General features: G+C 44.1%; 1 protein-coding gene across 1 annotated transcript in view; it reads left to right on the top strand.

Moving 5' to 3' along the window:
- Positions 1 to 20429, top strand: part of FAT3 (FAT atypical cadherin 3) — a 528492-nt gene that overhangs the window by 455234 nt on the left and 52829 nt on the right. Inside the window, exons 13-18 of the mRNA XM_012657230.1 lie at positions 7653 to 8042; positions 10615 to 10829; positions 12317 to 12454; positions 13423 to 13566; positions 16290 to 16487; positions 19506 to 20304. Coding sequence (XP_012512684.1) covers positions 7653 to 8042; positions 10615 to 10829; positions 12317 to 12454; positions 13423 to 13566; positions 16290 to 16487; positions 19506 to 20304 — 1884 coding nt within the window. The remainder of the gene's footprint in view (positions 1 to 7652; positions 8043 to 10614; positions 10830 to 12316; positions 12455 to 13422; positions 13567 to 16289; positions 16488 to 19505; positions 20305 to 20429) is intronic.

Genomic DNA, 20429 nt, shown 5'->3' with positions numbered 1-20429 from the left:
CCAAAGAGTTGGTATTCTGCCTGTGGGAAGGTGCCAACTTGAGTCATCACCCAATGAAGAACTTTTAAAAGGCACTTAAAACAGAAGTAATTAGGGAGTCTATTTAAAATTAATTGCCAGCTTAAAAAGTAATTGCTAATTCCATGGGCCTCCTCATGGCAACTTTCTGTTTTATTTCATATCATCCGAAGGCATATTTCAACAGAGGTAAAAAGAGCAGTTAGTTTAAGCCATTTCACTAGAATGGGATTTTATTTGCCCTCCTCAAAGGATGAGAGAATTTTAGGCTAGCCATTTTCTTTGACTACTTAAATTAAATGCAAAAAGTAGTTGTAAAAAAAGTTCCTTGAAATAACTTTATAATGAGACCTTTTAACAAAAGTGATTTCTTAAGTAAAGTTAGTGTCTTTCAGAGGATAAACTAAAATAAGGAATGGAAATACCCAGAAAAAGAAGCCCATACAGTATGATCTTTTCCTACAATTATTAACATTTCAAATGGTATGTATGTTGAGAATTAAAACTGGCCGGGAAAATAACTTAAAAATTTGACTACTCTCCAAAATTGATATTAAAGAATTATTTTCCATGTACCTTTTTATAATAGCTCTTTTACTTATTACACATACTCCGTGTCCACTGTATCAAACCTAGAAGGATAAGCAAAAAGGAAAAACAAGTCACTTTTAACCATGGTTACCATTTTGATAGAAGTACCTTTTGCCTTTTTTTTTTTTAACAAAAATGGTCCCATAAACTAGATATTATTTTGTAATCTGCTTTTTACAATGCCTTGCAAATATATTTACGTGTCATTATATATTCTTTCACATTTTTATGTGACATTGTATATAGTATTCTATATATGTGATTTGAATGTACCAGAATTTATTCAACCAGTCCTAATTGCTGGAAAATTGAGTAGATATCAGATTTTCCACAAATGCAAACATCTATGCAATAGGTTTTTATAGATCTACGAATGTTTCATATACATTTTTAAATAGTAAATATTCCTGATTTCTCCATGTTGCCTCCTTTTGAGATTCTTTCATTCTTTTAACACATGCACGTGCAATGGGCATATATGTGCAGTGTGTACATCACCTGTGTACACTGCGCTAGCATGATCATGTACTTGCTTTGGTCCTCAGGCCGTTTCTTCCGCAGTTCGATATTCATTTCTTTCTATGTGCCAGGCTCTGTGCTCAATCCTGAGGTACAAAGATGAATAAGACACAGTCCCTTTACCTAAAAGGTACATAAATCTAGTGGGAGAGAGGAGGACATACATATAACTAATGATAATGCAAAAATAGAGGCCAAAATAATATTAAGGGATCACAGAGGAGGAAGTAACTAGGGAAACTAGAGGAGCTGTTCCAGAGGGGATCTTGCAGGATCTGTGGGATCCTGTAGGATTTTGATAAAAGAAGGAGGAAAGAAAATTCTGAGCAGAAGGAAAAGCACAAGCGTGGGCCTGGAGAAATAAATGTGCATGGTGTCTTCAGCTGTCACTGGAGCAGACAGTATAGGATGGAAATGGAACCAGAGATGACACTAGAAGGGTAGATTGGGACTAGATTGCAAAGGACTAGAATGCCATTCTCAAAAGTTTTTGCTTCCATTTATAAGAAGTTGGAGTCAGTGACTCCCTTGAGCAAATGGAGTAGGTCTGGATCCAGAGTTTGAGGAATGTAACTCTGGTTTGGCCAAGAGGGGATAGACTCTGCAGCAGTTAGCAATTGTCTCTTCAAAACAGTCCAGGCAAGAGAGGATGGAAGCCTCACCTGGCTGGGATGCCTGGCCACAGACATTCAAGAGATATCAGAAGTAGAATCCAAAGAACCCAGCATTCTGATTCATGTGAGAAAAGGAAGTTGGGGGAAGACATGCAGGAAACTCTAAACTACTATGTCTAGTTTAAGGAATTCCTCATCAAGTTGCTAAGCCCCTAGAGATAGGGATGATGTCTTCGGGGCTTCCCTTCCCCTCAATTCAGTGCCAAGAGTAGTCAAACACAGGTGGCACTCGGAAAATCTTTATTAAACGGAAATGTCATAGCCAGTGTCTCCTGTGAGAAAGACAGAAACCTTCCACTTCTCAAACGACAACACTGTCCTTTAAGGATAAGGCTGTAGCAAAGGAATGCAATGACATATTCAAGAACCAAAGCTCTGTTTATCATTTATCTTCAAAGGATAATCCTTGTAGCTTTTAATAAGAGCATGACTTAATCACCAACCTGGGTCATAAAGACTGTGAAATCTAAACATACTTGTGGAATTTCAAGCACTGATGAATAGGCATTAACAAAGCCAGGAGAAAGTATTGGTTCAAAAACAAGTTATTAATAGATTGCCTGCGACATGGGGTCAGGGAACAAACCAAACTGCAGTAGGACAGGAAGAAACTTAAAAGGATGATTGAAATGTTCTGCGTCTTGATGAAAGCAGTGGTTCCATGAAGGCGTGTCAGAATTTATGAGCTGACATTTCAAATGTGTTCATGTTAATTGTGACACCTCAGTGAAGTTGAGATAAAAATAAGTGATTAGAACCAAAATTAAAAGTGCTACTAGAGTTTGATTATTGAAATTGTTTCAAATTATTTCTTCCTCAGATACTTACTCCATAGAAATTTGAATCTGAAAAGCCACTTTATAGCAATTTAGTACAGCCCACACTTTTTGTTTGCCACCTGTGGGCCGGATCCTGCGCAGTGACAGAGGACACAGCGGTGCATGTCAGAGATGAGCTCTGCAAAGAAGTCAGAGCAGCTGCCAACACAAGATACCAAAGCAAGCATAACATATCTCCTGCTGGTTCCTTAAGCTTAGGGTGCCTCATCTTAGGAGGGAAAGAGAAAATATTTTTTAAAGACTAGGTCAAAAAAATTGCAATGTATTTTCTATGTTGGTGACTCTTGCCATTTTGCTTCAGTGCTGATTCTAACACCTTTAACAATCTCAGACGTAGAGCTGAGTTATTCTGACACTGGGTTAGATTAGATCCTTGGAGATGATCCTATCCCCGGGACTTATTTCTCACTGAATTGGAAGCATCTGTATAACCATAAGCTATATGTGTGAATCCTGAGCATTTAACCAAATGGCATGAATCTGCTGTGTTAAGTTTTCTTCCCATCCAGAAGATTCAAGCAGCTCCTTATGATCGAGCTTTTTAAAATTTTTTGTGGAGATGGGGGTCTCACTATGTTGCCCAGGCTGGTCTTGAAGTCCTGACCTCAAGTGATCCTCCCACCTCGGCCTCCTGAGTAGCTGGGACCACAGGTGTGAGCCACCGTGCCCTGCTTAATCCAGCTTAATGTGACTTTTTCCTTTGTTGAAGTTGGCCCACTTAAGCCCAGGTCCAGCAACTTAATAAGCAGTTGTAGGGGGAGAGTATATTGGAAATAGAAATGAAACCAGCTTCATTTGTTTAAGTGCTGGAAGATAATCTTAGACCTTAACTGACCTGAGTTCTGCCATTCTAAAAATAAACACCCAATGAATGTACACTTGTATAGTTCAGGCAGACCATAGGCTAGAGGCAAGGTCTCCTGACTTCCAGGACTATACTACAATGCCTTCATTTTAAAGCATTTAAAACTTTAACTTTTAGGTACAGTTCCATATTCAAAAAGTCCATCTTTCCATTTGGCCAGATTGGGAGGAATCTAGACTCCATTTAGAAACCTTCAATGGAGAGAACATAGATGCCTTTGGCAACCCATCCCAGGATCTCACAGCCTTCCCTACTATGAAGTTTTATGTGCTATGTCCTTCCTCCAGCCCCACTCCACAAAATGCCACTGCCTATTATCCCCTTTGAGCAAATAGGGATTTTAGTCATTCTCTTTTTCCTTGATTTTAATCCTCTGAAGGTCTGCCTGCTCCATTTGCCGCAGACAACGTGCAGAAACTTCACTTACAATGAAAGTCATACTTCTCTTGGTAGCCTGGCATTTCAGCATTTAAAGAAGCTAAGTAGCTCCATGCTCATTAAATTAGGCTCAAATGTAGAGGAGAATTACATACTTAAAAACACAGATGCAAAATGATGGATTAATGTTATACCTTAATATAACACATCTTGACATGTAGTAGGAGTGTTAGACCAATTAGCAAGCAAGTCTTCTACTCGGGTTCATCTTTTCTGCTGCGTATGTAGAAGGGACGGCAATTTGAAGGATGGCATTTATCAAACCGCTTTGGAGAGGAAGTTTCTACTTCAGTGATGTGACCTGCATTCATTTAACAAAGACAGCACCCCATCACCTGGGAACATGGCAAAGACCCAGTGCTACCCCAAAAGTACTGCCTCTAAATTGGCATTTATGCTTCTGACTTTATTTCTAAAAACTATTGAAATCTATTGCAATTGTGTCTAAATTGGAGTTTTAATATGCTCCAAAAATATATCCTGCTCTTTTCTTGAGAGCTAGCAAAGCATAATTGATGCCATTTAGCAAGGTTTTTTTGGCCTGGGTTCCCCACCCCCACCCCTTTTCTGATCTTGCTTCCATGTTAGTCTGATTGGTAACAGAAAGGAGAAGGGAACAATAAATCTCCCAGTACCTCCTGGTGTGAATGCCCAAGATACTGTCAGAAGCAAAATGTATGGGGACGTGGGGGGAGTGTGGGTCAGCAACTTGGTGGGGGGAAGGGATGGTTTTCTGCTAGGGTAAAGCAGAAAAACCCTGTCACTGAGTTTAAATTAACAGAATCTGCCAGAGGGAAGCCGTGGTCTTTGTGTAGCTGATTAATGTCAGCCCGGTAAATGCAGCACTTCAACCACGGGGCTAGCCCGCTGAGCAGGAAGCTTGGAGAACAGGGCATCTCCTGCTTAGGGGATCAGAGCCCGGCTGAGTGCCTCTGAACAGGGCTGAAGAGAAAGCTATGGCCCTGGAATGCAGGTGATATAATTAGATGTCAGCTATCTGTCCCCATGAAGGAAATACCGGAGACCCTTAAGAGCACCTTCCCTCCCGGCCTTGCTGCTGCGGAGAGCGGCAGTGTGTAAATCCACCCCCTACCTCTCCTAACTCAGCTGTCTGAGCACCATGGCTTTCGGAACAGTGAGTTAGAAATTGCCTTCCTCCCTAACTGATCTTTGGGCCTGAAGAGGAAAAGTGTCCAGGCACAGATCTGAAATCCCTTACGGGGACTGAGCAAAGAGAACAGAGAAAACAGAACTTAGCTTGTTGTCCCTCGTGCTTACCTAAAACTGCTGGTGGCACCAGGCAAGTCCATCAGCCCTTGGGTAATGCATCAGTGAAATGGGTTTTGTAGTTGCCAGCACATGTTCCCATAAAAGACCCAGCATACATTTCCTGCCTACTCGTCTTCTTGGCAAGAGCAGTGTACCATATGCTGAGGGTGGAAGTTAAATCCGTAGGGAATGTGTGTGATTTGAAAACTTATGTGGTATATTTATGTCAATCGCCGATGTGTTTCCATAAATGCATTTTTGTGACTTTGAGAGGCATCTGGAGACCACTGAATCAGTCAAGGCAGCTTCTGGGGCATACGACCTATTCTGACACCGAGACAGGGCTATTTGTTTTCCAGGTGCAAGCTCGATCACCTCTGCAACCCTTTGTGTATTCGACCCAGGAATTTATGTTGAAGAATTTAATCTTGCAGCCACTCCAGAAATAGCTGAAAGCATCCCCGAAACCTCTACTCTGGAGCCTTATTTCAAGGGGCAGCAAGAGAAGAGGAAAGCCTTCTTGTTTTTAATCCCAGTACCAATAAAATCAGAGGATGATGTTTATACATCACAGCGTGGTTGTTTTGAAAGAGAAATAAAAATAAATAATGAAACTTTGGAAAAAATGGACTCTCTGGAATGGAACCAAGAACAAGTGCTCAGTGTTGACCTTTTGGTTAAAGCCACATAGTGCAATTTATGTCATCCCCTCCAGATATATGACTTTATTGGTTTGCTGGGAATTTAGGCTTAAGGGAAATTGTATATTGGGTAAGTAAAATGTTTAGCTCTTAATTGCCAAATGAAGTGTTATAATAGAAGGAAAAAAATATGGTGAGGCCCTCCCCTCTAAGAGCTTATGTTCCAGGGTTCCATGATTCTCAAAGGACATTTTCAGATGGTTTTCATAGCTAAAGACCCACGACTAATAATTGTCTTCATAAGAGCATTTAGGATTAGAGTGGTGCTTTTTCATCCTACAAAGTTGTTCCATTTTCCTTCTAATAAATCTTAATGACTAACGTGAATTTGAGGTTTTTAAACTGCTTTGAAGTGCTAATATCCTCTCATGAAAACAGTTAAATCAATCTTCAGAACCAGAAATCAGTCCAAACCAACCATTATTCAGTAATTTGTTGGTTGTTGATGGACATTCCCTGATTGATATGTTTTAGCTTTAGTATATATTAATGTAAAATAGCATTTTGGTAACTGCATTTCTTAAAGTCATAGAGCTGGAGACCACCTTCAGACTAGGTCCTCTCCCTTCCTTGAAAGGGCCTTGGATTTATTTTTTCCCTCTATAGTTCCTATGACCTCATCCGTTCTCGTGGCTTTGTGTGCCACCTGTTCATTGACGATGCTTAAGTGTACAGCTCCGGCTTGGCCCTCTCTTCTGAACTCTAGACTCCTCTACCTAACTTGCTGCTTCACATCTCTATTTGATCCTCAGATGCATATCTCAGACTCAATCTGTCCAGAACGGGGCTTGTGGTCTTTGATTCAAAACCTAGTCCTTCTGCAGCCCTCTCCGTCTCAGCTAACAGTTACCCTCTGTTTCTAGTTGCTCAGGCCAAAACCTAAAAGTCATCTTAGAAGCCTCTCTTTCTCTCATATTCCATATCTTGCCAGCCCCACAATCAGAAAACTTTCCATCCTCACCACCTCCAAGTTCAGAATACATCCAGGACCCCCTCACTTCCCACCACCTGTGTGCTCAGAATAGATCTGGAACCTGACCCCTTCCCTCCACTTCCCACACCAGCTCCTGTGTGCGTACCACCAGTATTACATGCCCGTATTCCTGCGAGAGGCTGTGCGCTGGTCTCCCTGCTTCCTCCCTGGCTGTGCTTCAGTCTGTTCACAACCAGCAGCAGGAGGGATGTTGTCAAAATCTAAGCCACTTCCCATGACTACCCTCTCTCAGCCCTCCAGGGGCTTCCCCCTCACCACCCCACCCCCACTAGAATGTAAAAATTTCCTCAAGAAATGTGGGACTCTTGTCCATTGCTAAAACCTCTAGCACCTAGAATAGTGCCTGTTAGATTATAAATAAATATTTGTTGAAGTCGTTAATTGAGTGATTGATTTCTATTTCTTTCCATGGCACACCTATACCCACACGTCTATCAGCATCTGAGAGTTTTCCTTCAACATTTATGGGAGAATGGATTGTATGTTAAGAATATCCAACTATTGCTGATACTTGTTGCCAATATTTTCCCAGTTTCTTTACTTGTTAATTTAGTTGTACTTTCTTTTTTTTTTTTTTTTTGCAAACTGAAGCTTACATTTTCATAGGACCACAGCTGTCTGTTTCTGTAATGACTATTTTTCTTTGCATGGCCCTTCAAAAGTCAGCGAAGCCAAAACACTTCCGTGCAGATCGTCTGGCCATGTTCTTTCTTGTCCACTCACATTCCTGTGTCGCTCCCACAGGCATCAACAGGAAGGTCGTGTACTCCCTGGCGGACTCGGCCGATGGGGTCTTCTCCATCGACAGCTCGTCAGGCATCGTTATCCTGGAGCAGCCGCTGGACCGCGAGCAGCAGTCCTCCTACAACATCAGCGTGCAGGCCACCGACCAGAGTCCCGGACAGTCCCTGTCCTCTCTCGCCATCATCACCATCACTGTCCTGGACATTAATGACAACCCCCCTGTGTTCGAGAGGAGGGACTACCTGGTGACAGTGCCTGAGGACACTTCTCCTGGCACCCAAGTCCTTGCTGTTTTTGCCACCAGCAAAGATATTGGCACAAATGCTGAGATTACGTATCTCATCCGGTCTGGGAATGAACAGGGAAAATTTAGGATCAACCCAAAGACAGGTGAGTAAATAGAAGCCTACTTAGAATTCAGGGTTCACTATCCTGCTTCTCTTCCCAACACTCTCACCAGCCTTCTGGGTGGGCAGTTTTTCTTTCCTCCTCCTGCCTCCTTTGCAGTGGAAACAAATCTGGTAGCAGGGCTCGCACGCAGACCCCAGAGTTCCTTCCCTCCAGCGCTCAGCTTCTAAGGCTGGCCCTGCTAAATTTAAGCTCTTAGCTGTGGGCTTACTTGGCAAATACCTGACCCCCAGGTGGGCTCCAGGATTTCTAGATGGGAGGTCTTGGGGGCAGCAGTGTGGGTCCTGGATGGGGAGAGGAAATAGTATTTGTATTGCAGGCGTAGAGTTTGTTTCTCTCTTTTCTGTTTGCTTTTTACCTAAATCACATGTGCATGTGTTGGAAAATACTCCTGGAGGTGAGCCTCCACTCGCCACAGTCCACACTTAGACTACCACTCTCAGGTTCCCTGCCAAGGCAGACATCAGCGAGTGATTTGCATGGTGACGTGCAGCCTTCTCAACCCAGCACCCCAGGTGGACTCGATCAGTGGTTTGGAACCAGTGCTGTGCCTGAACCCTGCTTGCTGCTCCTGGGCAGAGCACTCATTTCTCACCACACCCTTTTCAAAATCTGGGGGAATGTGTAGCATCACCTGGGGAAAAGGTGCCTAGAAAGAAACCAAAAGAACAAAAATAGAACCCTCAGGCTTTCTTTGTATCAGTGAGTTAATAAATATTAGAGGGGCTTTGTGTAAATAACAATGGTAATTCAGAAAACAAGTGTGGATATTCTTTGAAGAGTAAACATACTCACTCTTGTACTTTCACAGAGTATTTGGATTTCTATTTCAAAGCCCTTTAGCGTATATTCTCATTTGTTTACCAATTCCCCTATCAATAGTCAGGGCAGTTCTCATTCTGCAAATAAGAAAGGTTAGTCTCTCACCCCTTCCAGCCTTCGGACATATTTTCCTTATCATTCAAGGAGTGTACGCCTGTTGAATGAGGAGACAGAGGAGGTCCATTCTCCTTTGGATAGTCCAGTAAACACACACAAGAAACTATCATAATTAGCAATGTTTATTTAATATGGCAAATACACCAGATTCTTATTAAATTATTAGGTATTTCTCACATTTCCCATATGAGAAAAACAGAGCTTCAAAGAGGTTAAATAATTTCCCCAATGTCTGTTGTTAGTAAGTGGGTTATACAAGATCTGAACTCAGATCTTGCTGCTCTAATGTTGATATAACACCGCTGTACTATGGGGCTGCAAAAAATGCAAGAGATAACGATCCTGGCCCTTAAGTATAAGAAGGTGTAAATATTCATGGAGGAATTACATTAGCAGCTTCTCCCAGCAGTAACTCTGTTCATTAAGGTAAATTACTTTAAATTAAAATGTATGGGGATTTGCCTCATTTAAATATGCCTTAGTCTGTCTAGTTATGGTCATGGTATATGTACACCATGGGGAAATGGTTAAGTACTATTTAAAGTTGGCACTGGCTAACAAGACTGGGATGCAAAAGAAAGCACTAGGAGTGGTGAGTGCTAAGGAAACTTAACAATGGGGAGAAAGAGGCTCTTGTTGTAAGTCTGACTTCTGTGTTTCACCATAAGTAGAAGGAGCCTATTGGCACTCTTAGCAGCTAGAGACGGTACCTGTCTGGAAATACAAAGAGATGTGACCTTCTCACCAGTCCAGATGATTAGTTACCATGTGGGAGCAAAGTAAATGCCGTTGAGAAGTGCTCCGCAGGCAATCCAGTGACCATTTGCAGAATGCAGGAATGGTCCCCTCACTAGCAGGGCTAGACCTGGGGAGAGAGCACTAACAGAGCCTCTCCTAGAGGTGGCACCCAGCTAGCTGCTTTCACTTGTTCTACTTGCTTCATTTAAACAGCTCTGTGGTGTGGGCATTATCATCTCTGTTCTGTAGTTGTGAGCACCAAACTCATACTTAATATTTGGCCATTGAGCTGTCTGAGTCCTAAGTAGTTCCTTTGCCATTATGTCATTGTACCTTGAGATTTCTGAGATCTTTGCCCTGTTTGTGCCACAATAGTTTTAGATAAGCACATTATAACTTGGCAAAGCACCTTTGCAGTTAATTCAATTCAGTGAAGTCTGCAAGTATTTATTTGCTGACAAGGATGGGGTCACACAATCACATCCACACATCTCAGCTCGGTTTTGGTCTTCCTGGGTCCACCTAAGGAGCTGTGAGATACTTATCAGGGATTCCTTTTCCTGTCCCTACTCCCTAGTTGTGCGAGAGAGAACGATGCCAGAGATTTTCAGGCTGCTTGAGAGATGTTCAGGAACTGTTACAGAAACATGCAAAGACTTTTTCATTTCTTCAGTGTTGTGTTTGATGGATAGCTGTGCTTTCACTGAAAGCATTAATCAGATTTCTGGAATGCTTTCAGTAAGGCATTAAATAAACAAATTCCTGAATATCTAAAATTCTTGGCTGGAGATGTTGTTATAAATATTACCACGATTATAGAATTGCTGACCGATGTTTTTCCCTGATCAAATCTAAAGCTCCCCATTTTTCTTCAAAGGGGGTATTTCTGTCTCTGAGGTCCTGGACTATGAATTATGCAAAAGGTTTTACCTGGTAGTGGAAGCCAAAGATGGGGGTACCCCAGCTCTCAGTGCCGTGGCCACCGTGAGCATCACCCTCACAGACGTGAATGACAACCCTCCCAAGTTCAGCCAAGACGTCTACAGCGCTGTCATCAGTGAAGACGCCTTGGTGGGGGACTCTGTCATTTTGGTAGGTGCCTGGGGGGGAGTGGGGGTCTAGATTTTGAGGATTGATCATCCTCAACAGAGTGAAGAAGTGAGCAAAGTCTATCTTGGATTTTCTTCACATTTCCCCTTTCTGTATCCATTTGTCCCCAAGAATGCTAGTCAGGCACTGGTCTTTGAAGAGCTCCTTCTGTGTATTAGAAAGGGTCTGACAGATTAATTTATATCAAGATGTAAGTGACTGCTAATCATTTATCTCCCGAGAGCATATATTTTTTGAGAAAACAAAAGAGACCATGCAATGAATTTTTAATGGTGGTTCCTACTAGTTTATAAACTTAGATGACAGGTTATTAGGTAGGTAGGAAGAATATGATGGTGTCTTTTCACTGAAATCTATCACACAGCATGGTGAGTATAGTTAATAATAATGTATTATACATTTCAAAATTGCTAAGAGAGTAAATTTCAAATGTTCTCACCACAAAAAAGATAGGTATTTGGGGTGATGGATATGTTAATTAGTTTGATTTAATTATTTCACATTGTATTCATAAATCATAACATCACTTTGTACCCCATAAATATATGCAACTATAATTTGTCAATTTACAATTAAAAAGTTATTATGTTACTAAAGACAAAATAAAATCCTTCTCCCTCCCCCACCATATACACACCTAGACACACAGAGTAGGGCAGCTATATGTGGGAGCAAATTTAAGATTGATTGGTGGTCACTCTTAGAGGAGCCCTTTCCAGAAGGAATTTTTTCTAGTAACAGTAAGAACAAGCCATGAGTTCTGAGAACTCAGAATTCTCTTAGACCACAGATTGTATTGTAGAAACGCAATGTGAGTCCCATCTTACTGTTCTTACCCGTCCCTAGGCTGGATGGGTCCCTTCCATCCATCTCATGGCATCTCAGGCTGTGAGTGGCCGCAGCCCTCTGCTGGATGACAGTGCATTCCTTGTATATCAGAGGTGGACTTGCCAGGCTCTCTCTCCTTCCAGGATAGTACAAGACCATTTCCATACGTAAAAATCCCAACATTACCAACGTGGTGCAGCAGACAGTCGCAGTATGTTTGCTGCGTGGGAAGGGAAACTTTCTTGGGCTTCCTTAACATGGAAATGCGTAGGTGTAGAGAATGCTGGACTCAGTGGCAATTCTGTGTGCAAAATTGAGAAGGAATCAGGAAGGCATCCCTGTCAGTTAGCTCTGGATTCTGTCCTTACTTTCCGAAGCCTCAGGGAAAATCAGGCCTAAACAGGATCAGGCTATAGACAGATAAAACTTAGCATAGAAATAAAATGGGATTTCAGCCTTGGTGCTGGCTTCTTTCAGCCAACTCTTTTGTGATGGGGGTGATGCGGTCATTAGCATTGGGGATCACAACTCCTGAGAAAAATGTCAGAGCTGCGCCCATTTAAACAGACCTAGGGCCCTAAGAATCAACCTTTTCTCTGTCTCTTGTGTCTTTTCTTTGCTTTGCTTGTTTTTCTATCAAGCTAATAGCAGAAGATGTAGACAGCCAGCCCAATGGACAGATTCATTTTTCCATTGTGAATGGAGATCGGGACAATGAATTTACTGTGGATCCTGTCTTGGGACTTGTGAAGGTTAAGAAGAAATTGGACCGGGAACGGGTAAGCTAGTTTATGCCAGCTCCCTTCCCATCCACACCCTCCCCTTCCCTGGAATCAGGGGCACAGCCTCCGTGAGTGTAAATAAATAGTATGGTTCTTCATTCTAAATCATGAGTAAATAGGCATGGGCTAAAATGCAGCATGAAGTATTTGGGTTAGACCTTTGAAAGAATTTTCTGCCAATAATAGATGCTTGCAATTTCTTATTTATGGAAGTTTTAAAGAAAAGGCAAATATGTGTCTTTCTGGACGGTTTGAAGTTCAGCCCTTCCTAGAGGAAGGGGACAGAAAAGTACCTTCAGTGTTGGTATCCTGTGGTCCTATTTTTATGAGCAACTGTAGCCCTAGGTGAACAGATATAAAAGGATCACCTGAAGGCATTTAGGTCAGAAAGAATGACCCAGAAAATGCCTCTGTCCAAAGTTAAACTAAGTTTCTAAACATTGTCTTACTTGACCAAAAATATATGTCTTCAAAGAGGAATTAAATATGGAAAAAGATGCCATAGTAGTGATGCGAAAAAGCAGATAGACTCCACTGGTTGATACATCTTCATAACCCCAGCAATATTAACATCGATAAATAAGACAGATCAGTGGTGAAAACTGTTGCACTGAACAAAGACCCAGAGCTGGGATCCCAGCCGGGGCAGTTTTGTCCCCAAGGGAACATTTAGCAATGTTTGGAGACACTTTTGGTTGTCACAACTAGACTGGGGATAATAATGGCTCCTACTTTTGATAGAGGCCAGGGATGTTGCTAAACATGCCACAACACAAAGACCAGCCCCCAGCAACAAAGAATTATCCAGCTCAAATGCCAGGGGTGCCAAGGTTGAAAAACCTGGTCTAGAGGATCAAAGTGGAATGTTTGATCTTTAACAAAGCACAGCCCGAACCTGCTTGGAGAGTGCACGGAAGGAAGGAAGCACTACGTTTCTTTACTGTCACCTCTTTGTGCCTTGGCAGGTGTCTGGATACTCCCTCCTTGTCCAGGCAGTAGACAGTGGCATTCCTGCAATGTCATCCACTGCAACTGTCAACATTGATATTTCTGATGTGAACGACAACAGCCCAGTGTTCACACCTGCTAACTACACGGCTGTGATTCAGGTAAGCAAATCTTGCCTGCCAGGTACTTGTCCTTATGTATTCAGCTTCCTTCCTCTGCTGTGGTTACTCGTTGCAGTGTATTGTTACATTGCTCAATGTCAACTCATCCCTTCAAAGGACAGGTATGAAACGAGCCTGATTCTTCTACCAGAACTGACTAACAAACGTGGATAAGAGCTATCAAGGATCGGTGTCTTTCAGGTGCCAGGTGCTTTTTGTATCCCACCTCTCCCCACAGTGGCCCCGTGAAGTGGGAGGCAGATTGGCCCCCACGCTATAGTTGAAGGAGCTAAGAATCTGTGAGGTTAAGTAGTTCACCCAAGATCATGCGGCTGGTAAGTGGCAGTCAGGATTTGAAGTTGGGTCTGTAAAAAATACTCTTTCCACAATGACAGGCTGCCTTTAAGCAATATTGTGCTCTTCTGGCAGGGAAAGGGAAATTGATATATACCATCTCATCAGTCAAAGGGAGATCAAGCATCAGGATAAAGCTGCTACTCATTAAAATTAATCTTCCATAAGCAATTTGTTTAGCACTTTAAATCCACCTGCTCTTTGAAATTAGAATGCAGGATAGAGTAACCAACTGCTGGTATTCTGCTGTCAGACAGAACGACTCTTCTTCCTGTTTTTTGTTCAGAAGATATTTCATGGGCACAGTATCAGGTCCTGAGCTTCCTCTACTTCCCAGTATTTCTAGAAGAGGCTGGAAGCCCAGCTTTAGGAGGATCAGGAAATCCAGCCCAGGAGCATCATCAGTGCGGAGGACTTAGAGGTATATGTACGTGTATTGAAGGGCCACAGATACTCTAGAGAATCAGCTCTTGCCTGATCCAGTTTGGCTTCAGGGAGTCCCAGGGCTCTGTGAGTGGAAGGTAAGATGCAGTGGGCCAGGTCTGGAGGGGCCAGGGTCCCTTTGGAATGACATTGAAGACTTTGGGTCTGGCCATCCATAGCTGGCCTCCCCTGCCCCGGTGCTGCTGAGCTGTCCAGTAATCAGACAGGGAGGCAGTCCTAAGGCCAGCAGCTACCCACTTGCCCCTTCCCCTCTGGCAGTGCAATCTGATTTCTTCCTTTCCTAGTAGTGGTTTTGTTTTCCCCTCATCTCTGAGGCTTTTCCCGGCAGCTGAGCACTCATGCATTCTGACCCTCTCCTGCTTCCACAAAGCTTGCCCCGGGTCTTCACCTTTCTCCATCTCTCTCTCTCTCCGACTGAGCCTCTCCCTGCCTGCTATCTGCAGGGGTGCCCTCTGCCCTCACTGCTTCTGTTCGCTAGCCCCAGAACAGAACGGGCCTTGCCTACTCAACATTCAGTTTTAGGACACGCATCAATCAGCTTGACAGACTGTTTTCAAATGCACATCCGGAAGTCTGCAGTGAAAGAACTGAGAGGCTCGGCCTGTGAGCCCTGGCCGGTCCCCTGTCCCCAGCGCCGGGCCTGCCTGCGTTACGTTATAGCCTTCTTTCTCAGACAGTGACCCTGAGGGCCACATTCTCTCTCTCTCCCTCTCTTCTATGGAGGAAACGGCCTTTATAGAATGAGCAAACAAATCAATAAATTTTCTGTTTTGTGTGGTGCTGAGTATGTTGTCAGTGTGAAATATTAGTAAATCTGTGCTGGGCCGAGGTGGTCCCACGACTGATTCCAGAGGGACACGGTGGCTAGTTTTTGATGACCAGAAGGGCACTTGAGAGAAGGAGCAAAAAAGAAGTCTGCAGTCCTGTCTGTTTCTCCTTCAAAAAGTGTGCCTCCCTTTTCCCAACACAGAATGACTTCCTCATCCCAACACATGGTTTTCAAAAGATTGATTCAGCACATAAAACTCGAGTGGTCCTGCCCTCCACACTGCAGCGTGTGGTGGTCTCCATCTCGGAGCCCAAACTCCTCTCGTCCTCGTGTCGCTGTCGTCGGGAGGTCTGAACTGATAAAACTGCCTCGGGCCCACACCCTGGGAAAACTGAAGTCTGAACAGGGTGGGGAGGGAAACCAACGCCTGAGCTATAGAGGATTTAATTCGGCATTTTTGAAGTGAGGATAATCTTTGACCCAAGAAGGAGCTCTGTGTTCCCATTTTGGGGAAAAGGCAAAGCAGTTCTTCAGAGTAATGCTCACGTAATAGCATCAGGGCTTCCAAAACTTGTGACTCAGCTAAAGATTCTCCTTCTCTTCATTCTCAAGTTAAGAAGTGTTTTACCCCCTTTCTTTTTCCTAAACAAACTTGGCAAAACTGTGATCTGGGAAGTGGGGTATAAAACCCCATTTTTCACCTGGCATATTGACTGGGAAGTTGCCATGATGCCCCCCTACCCCGCCCCAGGAAGTCTGATGTTGTGACATTGTCTGAGTGTTGGGCCTTAGCGTAACTGTGTTGCAACAAGTGTGAGGAAGCTATTCAGGTAAACTCAGGCCTTGCCAGCCAACGCAGGACAAGGTGTACCCAGCACCATCCTGGGAACCTATAAACCCATCCAGCTCGAAGTCCTCGTGTTCTCTGCAGAGGATTGTCTCATGGGGCAGTTGCAGGAAGGCAGCCAAGGATGGGAAACACAAGGCTTACAGACGCTAGCATGTTTTCACAAGACAAGATAATATCGCAGGGAATCCCTACCGCTGAAAGCCCTGTTTTCTAGCCCAGCACTCTCAGCCGGTAATGATTTTTTTTTTCAAAAATGTAAAGAGAGGTGTAATTTTATCTTCCTTTTTACTACACTCTTTTATACAGGAAAATAAGCCAGTGGGCACCAGCATCTTGCAGCTGGTGGTGACAGACAGAGACTCCTTTCACAATGGGCCTCCCTTTTCATTCTCTATTTTGTCGGGGAATGAAGAAGAGGAGTTTGTGCTGGACCCCCATGGGATCCTTCGGTCAGCCGTGATCTTCCGGCACACGGAGTCTCCGGAATACGTGCTGTGTGTCCAGGTATGACACGGCTCTCTGTCCACATCGGGCTGTCTTTCTCATGCTTGTTCTGTCCCCTTTGGTTTGTTTTTCTTTGTTGAGCAAGTCAACATAATTCATTACCACGCAGGAATGTTCCCCTTTTAATCTCAAATTCAATTTCACACCAATAAAAGCGGCCTCTGTGTGTGAAATTGAACAGGAAGGAAAGGAAGCAGCATTGTTCAGGAAGGATGTTCCTGTAGGGTGTGCCCAGCAGACAGTCACTGGGCTTAACTCTGCATTCTAAAAGTTCCTGTGGCTCTAACTGACCCTCCAGAGACAGCTCGTTGGTCAATGCTCGCTGTTTGAAAATGAGTATTATCTGCCACGTTACCCCATTTGGGGAAACCGCCAACCTCTGTCTTTATGAGATTTAGCTATATCATTCCTTTGCTTGGTAGGCCTTCCCTGGAGAGGAAGGAGGGGACCAAGGACTCAGGAGGCAATAGCTTCCTGGCATTTCAGTTCCTCAAGGTCATTGGCCTGTATGAAATGGAAGATGACACAGAGGAAACAGTGGCAGGTATGACAAGGGTATGGCAAAGAGCAGGAAATGAGAGAGCCCCCAAAAGTTCCTGCATATAAATTTTTCAAACACCAATTTTTGGATCCCATCAGTGAAACTGAGTGACTTTTTCTACCCACAGTTAGTTGCCCACAGAAGACAACCTAGACTCATTATTAATGGTGGCAATAATAACATTAGTAATTCTTTATATTGGTATAGCATTGACTCTTATATATATTATCTCTTTGGCTAAGATAGATCTTAATCTACCCCATGAAACCTTCCAAATTAATGACTGCCGGCTTTCAGCATGTCAATGAACTCTTCAGTTGCCGCCCACTCCTCCAACAATATTATGTAAATAAATTTTTATTATTATTTTTGTAGAGACATGGCCTCTCTATGTTGCCTAGGCTGGTCTTGAAGTCCTGGCCACAAGCAATCCTCCCACATTGGCCTCCCAAAGTTCTGGGCTTACAGGCCACCATGCCTCGTCATAAATAATTTTATGTTGCAGCATAGGTACTCAAGGCAAGGGGAGATTTTCAGTGCCTTCTAACAGAAGCTAGTCCAGTTCTTTGCATATCCCCTCTGGCTGTTAGGGAGCAGATTTCACACCTTAGGTTTTGGAATCTCCATGGAGGGCTCTTTCCCCCTCGTCTCTTATATTAAACTGCCACTGCCACCAAGTCCTGTGTGCTCTTCCTTCACAAGGTCCCTCTGTGCATCACGTACATTCCCTGTGCCACTGCTGGGCTGTGTTCTGCACTGCCCCATCGTCATACTGCTGCTGCAGGAGCCTCCTAGGTGATTCGTGTGGCTTCAGCCTTAATCTCTTCTGATCTGTTCCTACACCCCTCCCAGATTAATCATTCCCCTTTGACTTCATCATTCTCCTAAACCATCAGCAAACTGGCCAAATCCTGCCCTCTGCCTGTTTTTAGAAATAAAGTTTGATTGAAGCACACCTTCACTCATTCATTGACACGTGCTCCGTGACTGCCCCTGTGCTGTAAGAACGGCCTGGAGTGGTCAGGATAGAGGCTGTATAACCCACAGAGCCTAAAATATGTATTAATTAGCCCTTTTCAGAAAATGTTTGCTGATGCCTGACCTAAACTAAAGGTATGTATGGCTTCCTGGTGTTTGAAAACATAGGCCCTGCAGGCTGGAATTTGGCCCCTGACTTTCGGATTTGCAATTTCAGGGCCTTTCAGCAAATACCACTCTACAATCCTTCTCTGGCCACCAGGCCCATTCCTCTATGACCTTACACCTGGTGGCTGCATGCCTTTCTGTCATCTTCCTGGCCTCTGACATTAGAGTAGGTACCCTTTGGCCTATAAAGTCCAAACTCATCACTGTCCTTTGAGACCCTCCACAGTTTGACTTCGGTTCAACCTAATTTGTTAATGTTATCTCCTCCCACATGAATTTTCCATTGCGGTGTCTCTGGTTCACATCCTCCATCAAATAAATCATGTGATGATGGTAATAATAAAAATAACAACATTCACATGAACCAGAATATACCAAGCATTTCTCTGGGTAGGCCTATATTAAGCACTTTGCAATCACTCACTCCTTTAATCCCCACAATACAAAAACCTGTGAGGTAGATAGTATGATTTTACTCACATTAAAAGTATGAAAATTGAAGTTCAGAGAAGTTAAGGAACTTACTCAAAGCCAAACACGCTGTAGGTGGCAGAGACAAGATTCAAATGCAGGTCTGTGTGATGCCCAGGCTCTGACACTGCCTTCCACACACAAGGACACATCCCCCCAGGTCCCACCTGGCCTGCAAGATCCACTGCAGCGCCACATCCTCAGACATCCACCCTGTAGACCCCACCCATGGGAGTCCCTCACCACTAACTCCTTCCATGGTACACGTGGCAGGTGTTCAGTAAAGACCTGTTGCCAGAATGGTGATTCTGTCAGTTCTTATATGAAGAAGAAAGAGAAGGTGTTTTTCAGGCTACTTATTTTTCCCTTCTGCATGTCATTTGTTATTCTATACCTTACTATGGTTAATTCCCACTTAATGTTGTTTCTTAAATGTGTAGAAAGGTGCTATCTGGTCCAGTCGAAAGGAAGGAATCCAAAAGAGAAGAAAGATTTCTCCTCCAACAGGGAGGGCCACTTTACGAGGTTTCCCCTGTGGTTTCTGCCAAAATTAAAGCAAGGCCAGCCTGTTGTGGGCATGTCAGAGCTTATAGCCCTCTGCCCTCCTTCCCTGTTCACCCCTACCGGCTTTATTGTGTTGACACATTTTATTGTCCATAGCAGAGTATGCACATGGGATGGAAGGTGATAAATCGCTCCTCTTCCTTAAATGCACATCCTCAGCATTTTTCAGAATAGCGGCAAGGGATGGAGGAAGAAGCAAATGTGGTTAAAGGTAGAGATATCTTCTGTCAGAGGCTCTTTTTTTTCATTGTTATGATTGTTTTCTTAGAGCCTTGTTCCCCTCTTGGTTGTTTTAGGCAAAGGACTCAGGCAAACCCCAGCAAGTTTCTCACTCCTACATCCGTGTGCGTGTCATCGAGGAAAGTATCCACAAGCCCACAGTCATTCCCCTGGAAATTTTCATTGTCACCATGGAGGACGACTTTCCTGGTGGGGTCATTGGGAAGATCCATGCTACAGATCAAGACATGTATGATGTGCTCACGTTTGCCCTGAAATCAGAGCAGAAAAGCTTATTTAAAGTGAACAGTCATGATGGGAAAATCATCGCCCTGGGAGGCCTGGACAGCGGCAAGTATGTCCTGAATGTGTCTGTGAGTGATGGCCGCTTCCAGGTGCCCATTGATGTGGTCGTGCACGTAGAGCAGCTGGTGCACGAGATGCTGCAGAACACCGTCACCATCCGCTTTGAGAACGTGTCCCCCGAGGACTTCGTGGGGCTGCACATGCACGGGTTCCGGCGCACCCTGCGGAACGCAGTTCTCACCCAGAAGCAGGACAGCCTGCGCATCATCAGCATCCAGCCCGTGGCGGGCACCAACCAGCTGGACATGCTGTTTGCTGTGGAGATGCACAGCAGTGAGTTCTACAAGCCGGCCTACCTGATCCAGAAGCTGTCCGGCGCCAGGAGGCACCTGGAGAACGTCATGCGCATCTCGGCCATCCTGGAGAAGAACTGCTCGGGGCTGGACTGTCAGGAGCAGCACTGCGAGCAAGGGTTGTCCCTGGATTCCCACGCACTCATGACCTACAGCACGGCTCGCATCAGCTTTGTGTGTCCGCGTTTCTATAGGAACGTGCGCTGCACCTGTAATGGTGAGTGCGGTTTCCAGAGTTCCCGCCCACCTCCCGAACGTTAGGAGTAGAATGGGTTACTGTTCCTGGCAGGCACGCATTCATTCACTCATTCCACTCACTGTTAAGTGACCACCTACTGTGTG

The sequence above is a fragment of the Propithecus coquereli genome, unplaced genomic scaffold (assembly GCF_000956105.1).
Source record: "Propithecus coquereli isolate 6110/MARCELLA unplaced genomic scaffold, Pcoq_1.0 Scaffold534, whole genome shotgun sequence".
NCBI classification, from domain to species: Eukaryota; Metazoa; Chordata; class Mammalia; order Primates; family Indriidae; genus Propithecus; species Propithecus coquereli.
Note: the sequence above shows the minus strand (reverse complement) of the source record. Positions and strands in the feature narration are given on the sequence as shown.